At 35.0% G+C, this 12,150-nt stretch overlaps 1 protein-coding gene across 2 annotated transcripts in view; it reads right to left on the reverse strand.

The window, feature by feature from the left end:
- Positions 1 to 566: 566 nt before the first annotated feature.
- Mo25 (calcium binding protein Mo25) overlaps positions 567 to 12,150 on the reverse strand; it is a 322,108-nt gene continuing 310,524 nt past the window's right edge. For both annotated transcript variants that reach the window (XM_090413554.1, XM_090413553.1), the window contains exon 8: positions 567 to 3,893. In XM_090413554.1, coding sequence (XP_090269680.1) covers positions 3,711 to 3,893 — 183 coding nt within the window. In that variant the 3' untranslated portion in view covers positions 567 to 3,710. The remainder of the gene's footprint in view (positions 3,894 to 12,150) is intronic.

Raw genomic sequence — 12,150 nt, forward strand, 5'->3', positions numbered from 1 at the left:
GAGAAAGAGAGATTACACCTGTTTTCTTCGTTGTGATAAGTCAGGTTTTACATTTTACATTAACCACAAGCATCCGGTGAAAAAGAATTAAACTTCCATATTGAAGTTGGTCAGTTTGATCAACTAGAACAAGAGTGATTGTATGGCTATCAGGAAAACCATGATGTAACTTTTTTAGAATTAATATCCATCCCATTGTTATGCACATGTCTACTTTTGTTGTTTTTTTTTTCCCCTTATCCTTACATATAAATTTTATTATTCTTGCAAGTAATGATTTGTATTTAGCATCTTAATTCATCCCTTATCCATACAGCAACAACCAACATGTTCAATGAGCTGCAAATGTATTTTAATGCTTCATTTAATTATTTGATCTTTTACTCAGATGATTTGATGCTTTATGGCATTTTAAAGGGGAATTTTAGTTATTACATTTATCTCTACAGAATTTTTAAAATAATTCAGTTTTATAAAAAAAAAAAAACATCTTTGCACAAATTAATTTACATGAATTTTGTACAAAGTGATATTTACAGGATACTTATATCAAGACAAGCACTGTGTTTGGGTTATTCATACATTTTTTTATTGGAACATTGGAGTATGGGTTAATGAGATTCTACCATATTACAAAAGCAATGTTTGCCAACCCATAATTTTTTTTTAAAATTTACTTTTAGGGAAATGGTGAAAAATGATAATTTTTGTATATAACAAATTTATTAACAACATATGGTTCTATCATGCTCTGCTTCAAATTTATACACAAAAATACATAAATGTTTGTCTTTAAAAGACTTTTTATTTATTTTTACATTTTAATTCCCTTCCCCTTGCTTTCTTTTCTGGAACTTGACTATGTGCAGGCACTTAAAATGAGGCTGGAACTACAGTAAGTTACTCTCAATTCATTCAAATACTGATTGCAAATCTTGTTAACCACAGATAACCATCATGTGCATATAAATAAGCAACAAAGTTTCTTAAATTTCTGATTTTAAAGCAGAACATGAACTACATTTGTCAGTTTCTACTACTAATTACATTAATATGTTGTAATTTTTTCTTTTTTAACATATGTTTGCATTTATAGTATAGCAAAAAGAGGAAAAGGACATTTGGCAAAAAATGTTTCAAACATACCAAGATAATTTTCTGTTACTGTAGGAATTTAACTGTCTTTTGGTACATTAGAAACCACATAATTTTTGGCTTCTGAAAATATAGCACTTTGTAAGAAGATACAACATCTATGTCAAAAATACAAAGTGCCAAGTTCTTAATTCAGCATCATGTTAATCTATAAAGGATACCAACTATGTCTACATTACTACTGTGCTTAGTTCAGTTTTGTTATTTTGAGCGATTTAGAATTATAAGAGGTAAGAAAGGAATTAAGTTGTTCAATATAGTTTATTATTACACATCTTAATATCATTTTATATGTCTACTTGCATCTTTTACTTGTAATGCCTGAAAAATATTTCAGTATTTACAGATGAATTATCATAAAAGTTTTTAAGGACTTTTTCACTTAAAAATGCTAAATAACAAAGAATATTTATAATTTTTTTTCATGCATTTTAGTCTAAACACAGGAAATGTAGATAATAGATTTTTCTTTCTTCAGAAATAGTGATGACTTGTCCAAGAGATGAAATTAATAAAGAACTTACTCTTCTAGATTCATATAACAAGCACTAAAACTAATTTCAGAGTATTGAAATAATTTTTTAAATCCCACTGCAGCATTTATTTTTTAAATCTAAAAAAAAAGGTCGAGATGCCAAACTCGAAAATTATTGGTAGTGTTTGCAAACAAGTTAAATTAAAGAATCTAATAAGACAAAAAAACACCAGGCAAAATCTGAAAAATAACTGCTTATTCATTTATACAGGTCTCACATCATTACAGCACTTAAACTATAGTGTCTTCATAAGCTGCCATTTATATCACAGTAGATGTAATGATTTCAGAACCCTCACTGAAGAGGTTAGCATCCATTTTTGAACATTAAAATTTTATGCCATTCTGTATTATAATTGAAAATAAACTGCTGCAAATAAGGCCATTTTCAAATTTCATAAAATGAAATATATATTATGCACTTATTTGTAATATTCTTTGAAGAATATCAACAGGTTCAATCAATTTAGTAGAAATTATCAAATTGCTAAAATCATGGAGAAAGAAGAAAAGTAGAAATCACTGATAGATGCTGTAATTAGCATTCTTCTTTTAACAAGTTGATCTATTGAGTGAATAGGAATTAATTATAGAAATTAAAGAAAAAACACATGAATTATTTCCACAAGTATGACATGGCACTGCAGGCATGATGTATTTAATTAAAACTAAGACTGAGATTCTTGGAGAAAGAAATAAGATATTTATATCACACACATAATAATGGTTCCATACCAAATAAAACATGCTGTGAAAGTCAGAAATTTTTATTTATTATTTTTTTTGTTGTTTGTTTTAATTTCTAGCATCATTACTTTGCATTTGTTTTATTGTATATGTATTGGATAATTCTTTGTCAGCATGTGTGTGTGTTCATGCTGATGGGATGGTTCCTGTGAGTTTACCAGGCAAATCTTTAATCTATCTAAAGTTTCAACAGAAGAATTATGTTAAAGCCAAGTTCAGAATTCGACTGAGAGTCAATAGGGAAAAAAAAAGATGTGCGAGGGGGAGGGTCTCATTAACAGTAGTCACTTTTCAATTGTAGTACAAATAAAAAAAAATTATTTTTTTAGTTTTTTAAGCATACATTAGTTGCATTTACTTTCACTTTTTTTTCCCCTCTACATATACAGTAACACAATTCCAAGGTTTGTATGCATATAAGACATTTCATGAATATAAACCAAAATATCCTTAACTTTAAAATAAGATATTCACAGTTCGTTCTTGCTATTTATAGTAAAAATATACTGAATTTTTCTTGTTATATGAGTATGTAAATAATTGCAACAGTACAAGATTTATTTTAATGCATATGTGGCAAACATTTTCCTTCTTTCATCCAGATGGAGATTTATCTTCAAGATCTTAGCTTGTTAATGATGCTAAACTTTTCTTCTCCCTTCTGGCTGCAACAACTTTAAACACATCACTTTAACAACAGAAGCAATAAAGCTGTTATTCTATTTTAGCTAATATGGCCTCTTCTTCTGTTCTCCCAAGTTCAGATACACGGATGACTTCTTTCCCCTATACTGTTTCAGCACCACACTGTACATGTCAGTCAGTCTGATGGCAGATAAATTTTTTGTATTTTACATGACAGGGACATCATCTAGAAACAGGGTGGTATACTAAACATATACCCCATACCAGACAATGACTGCAGTTGGCCACATAGTTGCACTGGCCTTACATTAGAGCAGATAAAATCCAACAAATTAAAATGATGGAAAATGCCCTACAACATACACGAACATGCACTTAAAGGAATAGCTAGTTAGGCACCACCCTAACCATTATTTCAACCACAGATAATTCTCATGGCAGCAATGATGGTGACCCATTCCATAAAAGTGGTCCATTTTGAAACTGCAGCATCCAGTGGCTGCACAGCTGATGGAACAGAGCCAATGGGAAATGTTGGAATGAAACATGCAGTACATTATGCTGCGTAATATCTATAATATATATATATATCACATATACTTAGATGTATATATGGTACAACATAATGCTAATGTTCCTCATATGGTTTCAGTTCTTTGATCTGCTTGATTAAATATGCCTTTTCGTCATTGAACTGTTCATCATCTGATCGGTCTGTATGAAATTTGGTGAGAAAATCTACAAGCTTCTCTTTGTTCCTTAGCAAGATATCAAGAATAGGTTTCGGCTTATTAGGATTGGCAACAAAAACCTGAAAGTAGAACATAAATTATATTAAAAGAGGAAAAAAATCATTTTTTATATTTTATACATATGTAAGGGAAATGAATATGATTCAGGAAAAGGTAAACGAAACTGGAAGAAGGATCATATAATAAAAATTGCAACTTCGGACATAAGGAGCATTGCATGCAAAAATGAGGAACTTGATGAACAACTAAACCAAGCTAATGTACAGAGAAACAAAGAAAAAGCAAAAAGGTACCAAAGAAACAAATAACTATGATAAGTACGTTGTTTTGTTTTGTTTTTGACCAAAAAAACTAATGTAATAAAAAATAACTAACACTGGGCTTATGGGTCGTAATGATTTAATAAATCTACTAGTTTCTCCACTTATGAAGCTAATGGCTTCATCTGGGTTGGAATGAACATACAAATATACAACAAGCGTTAAATGAATCATTACATCACTAAAAACCACTGAATGTGTAGGAACCGTTATGCAAGAATGCAAGTACAACAGAAACACATGGAGCATGGATGCTGCACATGGTCAGTCATTGTTCAGCAGGTGTCCAATAGTTAGCAGAAAAAATTACAGTCTGATGTGTTTAAAGATCTAATGAGTGACTTTCAAATGTCACACAAAATCATCCCTTGATTTCTGTTTAGAATGCCTTGTGAGTGGATTACCATTGTAGTCTCTGATGTTGCAGGAGCTGAACTTGTTTTCTAGGTACGGCATGAAGCTCTTATCCCATTCAATGCTGTGAATGTGGGAAAATGGAATGCCAGGTCTGAGCTGTCTTCTCTGTTGTTATTTATGTCTTCAGTATGCTCCTTTTGTCTTATTTCTAAACTCCTCGATATTTGCTGTATGTAATTAAGGCCAGAAGAACATAGAATATTGTAAACTCCAGGATGTTTGTTTGAAAGGGTTGTGGTCCTTGGGTGAGTGTAACAGATTTCGTACTGTCATATGTCTGTCATGAGATTTCAGGAGATTTGCAATTTTCAGTGAAAGTTCACCAATAAAAGGGATGGAAATTGAGGCTCTGTAATGAATGTCATGGATCTGTTGTGAAGAGGGATTAGAGAATAGTATTCTTTATGTTATTTTTTTAGGATATCCACTGCTGATCAATAATTAGAGAATAGTATCTTCTGTTAATGTTCCTTCATCTCTTATAATAGTGATCACCCTCTTTTTCAGCATATGTACAATACCTAATTTTTGTGAAATATGGTGCAACAAAGAGGAATGTAGATAACGATCTGTATGAGTTAGCTTATGGTACACACCAAGAGAAATGTCTCAGTTTGATTTTTTTTCATAATTAGAACATCTACAAAAGGTAATTTTCCTTCATTTTCAAGTTGTAAAGTGAATTTGATTTTATGGTGGAAGGAGTTAATAGATGCCAGGAAATCATGTAACTCAGCCACATAGTGTTTCCATATTATGAATAAGTTGTCTACATATCTCCACAAAATTGACGGTTTAGGATTTGTAGATAACAAGACATCTTTTTCGAACTTTTCCATGAATAAGTCCACACAAGGAAGAGATAGAGGGCTTCCCACTGCAAGGCCCAAAATTGTTTGTAGATTTTCCCATTCCCTCAGAAAAAATTAAGTTGAGACAGTGTTTACAGAGTTGAGAGATGTCCTGAGGGAACAGATTATCTATAAGTACTGCAACTTCTTCCACAGGAATGTTTGTGAATAAAGATACAATACCCAGACTGGCTGGAATGTCTGTTGGTGAGATAGAAATTTCCTCTAGTTTTACGACAAAGTGTTGCATATTTTTGATGTAGGCATCCATGTGTCTAATATGCTTCTTTAGAAGATTAGCAAGATGTTTTGACAACAAATAAGTAAGCGAGCTATTATTACCTACGATTGGTTAAAGAGGAATATTAGTCTTGCGTACTTTGGGCATTCCATATAAACATGGAGTTAAGGGATGCATGGATTTCAATTTTTTCTTGAGATCCATAGGCCATTAATGGAGAGTAAGTAGAGGTGTCAGAAAGTAAAATTGAAATTTTGGACACATAAACAGTTGTATTCAAGATCATAGTTGAATTGCCTTTATCAGCCTTAAGTACTATAATATCTTTATTCTTCTTTAGATTTGAGAGTGCTGTTTTTTCTAAGGAGCTGATATTCTTTTTAGGAGGATGAGAAGAGAATCACATTCTTTAATCTGATGTCATTTACAACAGGTTCAAGTAGAAAGTAAAGGGCCTTTTCTACGTTGCACATAATATCTATTTTAGGAATCTGCTCTGGTCCGACACAAATTTGAGCCCTTCCTTTAAGATACTAGCTTCTGCTGATGCCAAGTTGTGATCTGAAAATTTAAAAAGTACCTCATCATCAGGTAGGGTAGCTCTCGATTTTAAAATCTTCTTTTCAGGTTTTGTTATAAGTAGAGGATCTATACAAGACCATTGGTGAGAATCTATGCAGTTAGAGTAGTGTAAATCAAGACTCAAATAATCAACTTAGTTAAGTGCATACCATGTGGATTGTATTCTCTCACATAACATAGCACTTTTTGATAGATCTCACGTAATGACACTTTTTGATAGATTTGTTTGGCTCTTCTGGAATGGAAACGTTCTTTGAAAAAGTAAAAACTACCGAATTTTATTATTGTTCATAGATTTTTTTTAGAAATGTAAGTTGATTCAGAAGTTTGGCTTTCTTGCATTTTAGCTGTTCTAGTTTATGTACCTTTTGTTTGACTTCCCCATCCAGTCTTGTTCATGATAAGTACGTTGTTTTTTTTTCGACCAAAAAAAACCAATGCAATAAAAAATAAGTAACACTGGGTTTATGGGTCATAATGATTTAATAAACCTACTAGTTTTGCCACTTAAGCTAGTGGCTTCACCTGGATTGGAATGAACATACAAATATACAAGAACGTTAAATATGAATCATTACATCACTAAAAAGCACCGAATATATAGGAACTGTTATGCAAGAATACAAGTACAACACAAACACATGGTGCATGGATGGTGACACATGGTCAGTCATTGTTCAGCAGATGCATCCAATAGTTAGCAGAAAAATTAAAGTCTGATGTGTTTAAAGATCTAATGAGTGACTTCCAAATGCCACACAAAATCATCCCTTGGAAGCCCTCATCTCCTCTTTGTGTAGACTTATCATGGAAAAGTTCGAAAAAGATGTCTTGTTATCTACAAATCCTAAACCGTCAATTTTGTGGAGATATGTAGATGACATATTCATAACATGGAAACATGGTGTGGCTAAGTTACATGATTTTCTGGCATCTATTAACTCCTTCCACCATAAAATCAAATTCACTTTAAAACTTGAAAATGAAGGAAAATTACTTTTCTATGCATTCTAATTATGAAAAAAGCAGATGGGCATTTCTCTTGGTGTGTACCGTAAACCAACTCATACAGGTTATCTATATTTCTCCTCATAGCACCATATTTCACAAAAATTAGGTATTGTACATATGCTGATAAAGATGGGGATCTCTATTAAAAGAGATGAAGGAACACTAACAGAAGAATTACATTCTATTCTCCAACTATTGATCAGCAATGAATATCCTAAAAAAAATAGCACAAAGAATACTATTCTCTAATCCCTCTCCACAACAAATCCACTGCATTCATTACAGAGCCTCAATTTCCATCCCTTTTATTGGTGAACTTTTGCTAAAAATTGAAAATCACCTGAAATCTCATGACATCAGAATGGCCTTCAAACCCATTATGGCAATACAAAATCTGTTATGCTTGCTCAAGGACCACAACCTTCTGCACAACCTTTAAGTACTTATAGTGCATTAAATCAGCCAACTTTCTAGTTCTAAATCAGCCACATATAAGCGCCCGCTATGCCTACTGTACGGAGTAAAGATGGCAACGACAAACGAGCACCCCGTGTCTTGCCAGCACGGTGCCATCGACTGCCGCTGACAAATTCACAATATGCTGCAACTGTAAAACTGGTGTCACAAATACAAAAAAAAAGTATATTCTGCGAGATCCATAGCCAGTGGATGCACACTTCCTGCACCAAAATAGACAAATCGGCGCGCAAGCTATTTATCAACTTCAAACCAGCCCTTTTTCTGTTCGCTGTGCCTCCCTTCTGTAAAACAACTCCTGAACATAGGCAAATGAGTCAAAAACATCAAACAGCACATCAATGCTATGAACAAAAGTTTTTCTTCTGAAATATGAGCAGTGGAAGCCAAGCTCAAACAAATTGGCGACCAGTGCAACAACGCAAATTCACCTTTGCTTCGAGTGAACTCCATGACCTAATCGCATCAATGGTATACGATTCTATGGAGGCCAAAAAGAAAAAAAATTCAACACTGTTATTTTGAACTTTCCGGAGGAAAATGGAAAATCATTAAAAAAAAAAAAATTAGCAGAAGAATGCAACATCGATTCTAAAAATATCGTCAGGTGCTATCGTTTCGGACCCATAAATAAAAGAAAGGATGGAACAAACTTTCCATACCTCCTAAAAGTGACTTTTGACACTCCAACAAGCACATCTAAATTAATAACAGTGATCAACAACAAGTTCAAAGACACCCTCCCCAAATTGCGCATATGTACTCGACCAGACCTAACATTTGCACAGAGGGAAGAAGGACGCCATCTTCGAAGAGAACTTGAAGAAAAACATCAAAATGGAGACACCAGTTGGATCATCGACTAAAAGCAAGTTAAATTGGTGCAAAAATCAAGTTACGCCACTAGCAGCCACCATGGAAACCAGTATGCTGGCAATGCATAGGAAATGTACAAGAACTTTGCATATCCACTTCAACATCTGTGACCTAAACTCCAACCTTAATAGTGTCCACTATTACCTGCAGTCTACCAAACCCCACCTCGTTCTGGCAGCAATTCAAATCTCACCTCCCCTCAGCACTATTTATCTCAACCTTCCAAACTAAACATTATTTAACTCCTTTCAACCCAAGGGTGGTGTCTGCACATACATCTGCTCTGACATGCCTTGCTAGAGTGCATCTAACCTAGAATCAACCAACTTTCACTCCAATGGTTGAAAATATCTCTTCCCCACTCAGTCACATTCATTTGCTGTCTCTATCACTCTCCCAATGCAACCAACCACTCTGAACTCTTTAATTTCCTCTCCTTCAAAATTGATTTTCTTCAGTCCCACGTTCCCAACAGCAAAATTATCCTCCTAGGAGATTTTAATGTCCACAACACAAACTGGCTTTCCTCCTCCAGCTGTACAGATCTTGCAGATCTCTAGCATAACAACTTTACACAACTTGTTCAGATGCCAACCAGAATATCAGATAACCCAAACTATTCTCCAAACACCCTAGATTTCTTCCTCACCAATGACCCTTCCAAATACAAAGTGAAAGTGGTGTGCCTCCTAGGTAATTCTGACCACAATCTAGTGCTCAACTCCTCCCCCCATGCAACAATTACACAGCCACTCTCATACAAGAGTAGTTTGCCATTATAATAGTGCAAAATGGGACAGTCTCTGGAACTTCTATGCTACATTCCCATGGTTGGACTATTGCTTCTGGCCATCCAACCCAAACATATGCACCAAACTTATCACCAAAGTATTACTCACTGGTATGGAAACATACATTCCCCACACTAATCTGAACTGCCATTCCCTATCTAATCCCTGGTTCTCAAAAAGATGTGCCAAGGCTATACAAATGAAAAACTAAACATACCACAACTGACTCAAATCAAGAACCCCATCCTCATTTAGAGCTTATACTGAAGCCCAAAATAGATGCAAAAAAAACAACAACAACAACAACAACAACAACAATCAATGTTTCCAAAACAGAGTTCGAAAGAGCACAAAGCAGGAAACTAGCAGTATGTCCAAATGGCAGCCGAGCCTTTTGGTCTTTCGCCAAAGTAATTGGCCATAACTTCTGCCCAACACTGTTCCTGCCCCTATCATACCCAGATGGCTCTATTGCATCATCACCCACAGAAAAAGCCAATCTTCTGGCTTCACACTTTGCTTTCAATGCATGCATAACATACACTGATAAATGTCCCCCACCCATCCCAGATGCCCAACATACAATGCCCCTATATTCTTTTGTCAGGAAGAGATCAGAAAAATACTGTTCAAATTAGACACAAAAGTCTCCTGGCCCTGATGGCATTTCTCCAAATGTCCTGAAAGTTTGTGCACCAGAACGACTCCTATCCTATGTCATTTATATACTACCTTACACGACTTGTTCAAATGCCATACCCTTTTACTCTACTGATATATATCCTACAACCCAGAAACTGGTCTATATTCAACCCATTCCCAAGAAGGGCGATAAGTCACTGCCACCCTATCTCACTTACCTCAGTCCTATCTAAAGTAATGGAAAAAATCACCAATTCCAAACTCCTACACTACCTTGAAGGCACCCGCCTAATAAACAACCGCCATTATGGATCCCATCACTGCCAATCAACAGGTGATTCTGCTCACATATGTCATCTATCTCTGGACAAATGCAACGGAGAAGTTTGGTGAATCTCAAGTGGTTGCACTTGATATCTCCAAAACTTTTGACTGGGTCTGACACAAAGGCTTACTAAGAAAACTACCATTATTTGGTCTGTTTCAGGACTTTAGTTGGATTGCCTGCTTTCTGTCTGGATGCACACTGTGTGTGATGGTGAATGGTTCCTTATCCTCTCACCATTCAAGTAATGTCAGGGTTCCACAAGGTTCTGTCCTCTCACCAATCCTCTTCCTACTATATATCAATGACCTACTTCAGTTGACTTCCAACCCAATGCACATTGCACTCCTCCCTTTCATTTGATAAACCATACTCTACACAACTCACCTCAACCTACAGAATATCAACCCCCCCCCTCAATTCTGATCTCTGAACCATCCTCCAATTGATAATCTCATCAATTTCAATGCTAATAAAACTCAGTTCTGTCCTATTTCTCATAAAAAGAACCATTTTTTCCCCAGTATTCTTTTTGAGGATACCCAAATTTCTAGACATTTTCAGATTTTTCTTCTTGGAATTACCCTGACATCAAACCTCTACTGGCATAAACACATCACCACCACTGCATCCTCAGCTTCAAAAAAAAAAAAAAAAAACTAGGATTTCTCTTTCACTCAATATGTTATTTCACCCCTGAACAGCTGTTAATATTATATAAATCATAAATCCACCCACCTATTGAATACTGCTCCCACATATGGGGTAGAGCCTCTAAAAGCTCTCCCTCAAAATGCTTGACACAATACAGAGAAGAGCAATTAGATTTCTTAATGACCCATATCTTACCAACTCACTCCACCCCCCATTTTTGCACAGATGTTTGGTTTCTGCAATATGTACATACTACAAATATTTTCATGGGAAATGCTCATCTGAAATAACATCAATAATTCTCCCACTTAGTACTAAACTTAGAACAAGTGCTGCTGCTGCTCAACATCCTTTCACAGTGCACCTTGATTCAAACAGAACAAGTTTCCTTTCCTCTTCCTTCATCCCTGCAACTGCTGTATTCTGGAACAGTGTTCACCTGTTGTGTTTCCCAAGGAATACAATATAGTCTTTCAAATCAAATGTAAACAAGTTCCTCTTTTCCCAACACACTACCCATATACTAACGTACTATAGGTTGATCAACCAACCTCTTGTGTATGGGCTAATCATAAAAAAAAACATCCTAGAGTTTACATTATTCCTATTCTTGTGGCCTTAATTACATATAGCAAATATCGAGAAGTTTAGAAATAAGACACAAGGAGCATACTGAAGTCATAAATAACAACAGAGAAGACAGCTCAGACCTGGCATTCCATTTCTCCAACACTCACGACACTGAATGGGATAATAGCTCCATGCTGTATATGTAGAAAACAACTTCAGCTCCTGCAACATCAAAAAGGCTACATTGGTAATCCACTCACAAGGTAGTAAAAAAAAAAACCACGGGATGATTTTATGTGACATTTGGAAGTCACTCATTAGATCTTTAAACACATCAGACTTTAATTTTTCTACTAACTAATGGACGCACCTGCTGAACAATGACTGACCATGTGCCTGCATCCATGCTCCATGTGTTTCTGTTGTACTTGTATTCTTGCATAACAGTTCCTACACATTTGGATTTGGTGTTTTTCAATGATGTAACGATTCATATTTAACGCTTGTTGTATATTTGTATCTTCATCCCAACCCAGATGAAGCCACTAGCTTAAGTGGC

This window comes from Typopeltis vanoorti, chromosome 24 (assembly GCF_054136105.1).
Source record: "Typopeltis vanoorti isolate ZY-2024b chromosome 24, IOZ_Tvanoo_1.0, whole genome shotgun sequence".
Lineage (NCBI taxonomy): Eukaryota > Metazoa > Arthropoda > Arachnida > Uropygi > Thelyphonidae > Typopeltis > Typopeltis vanoorti.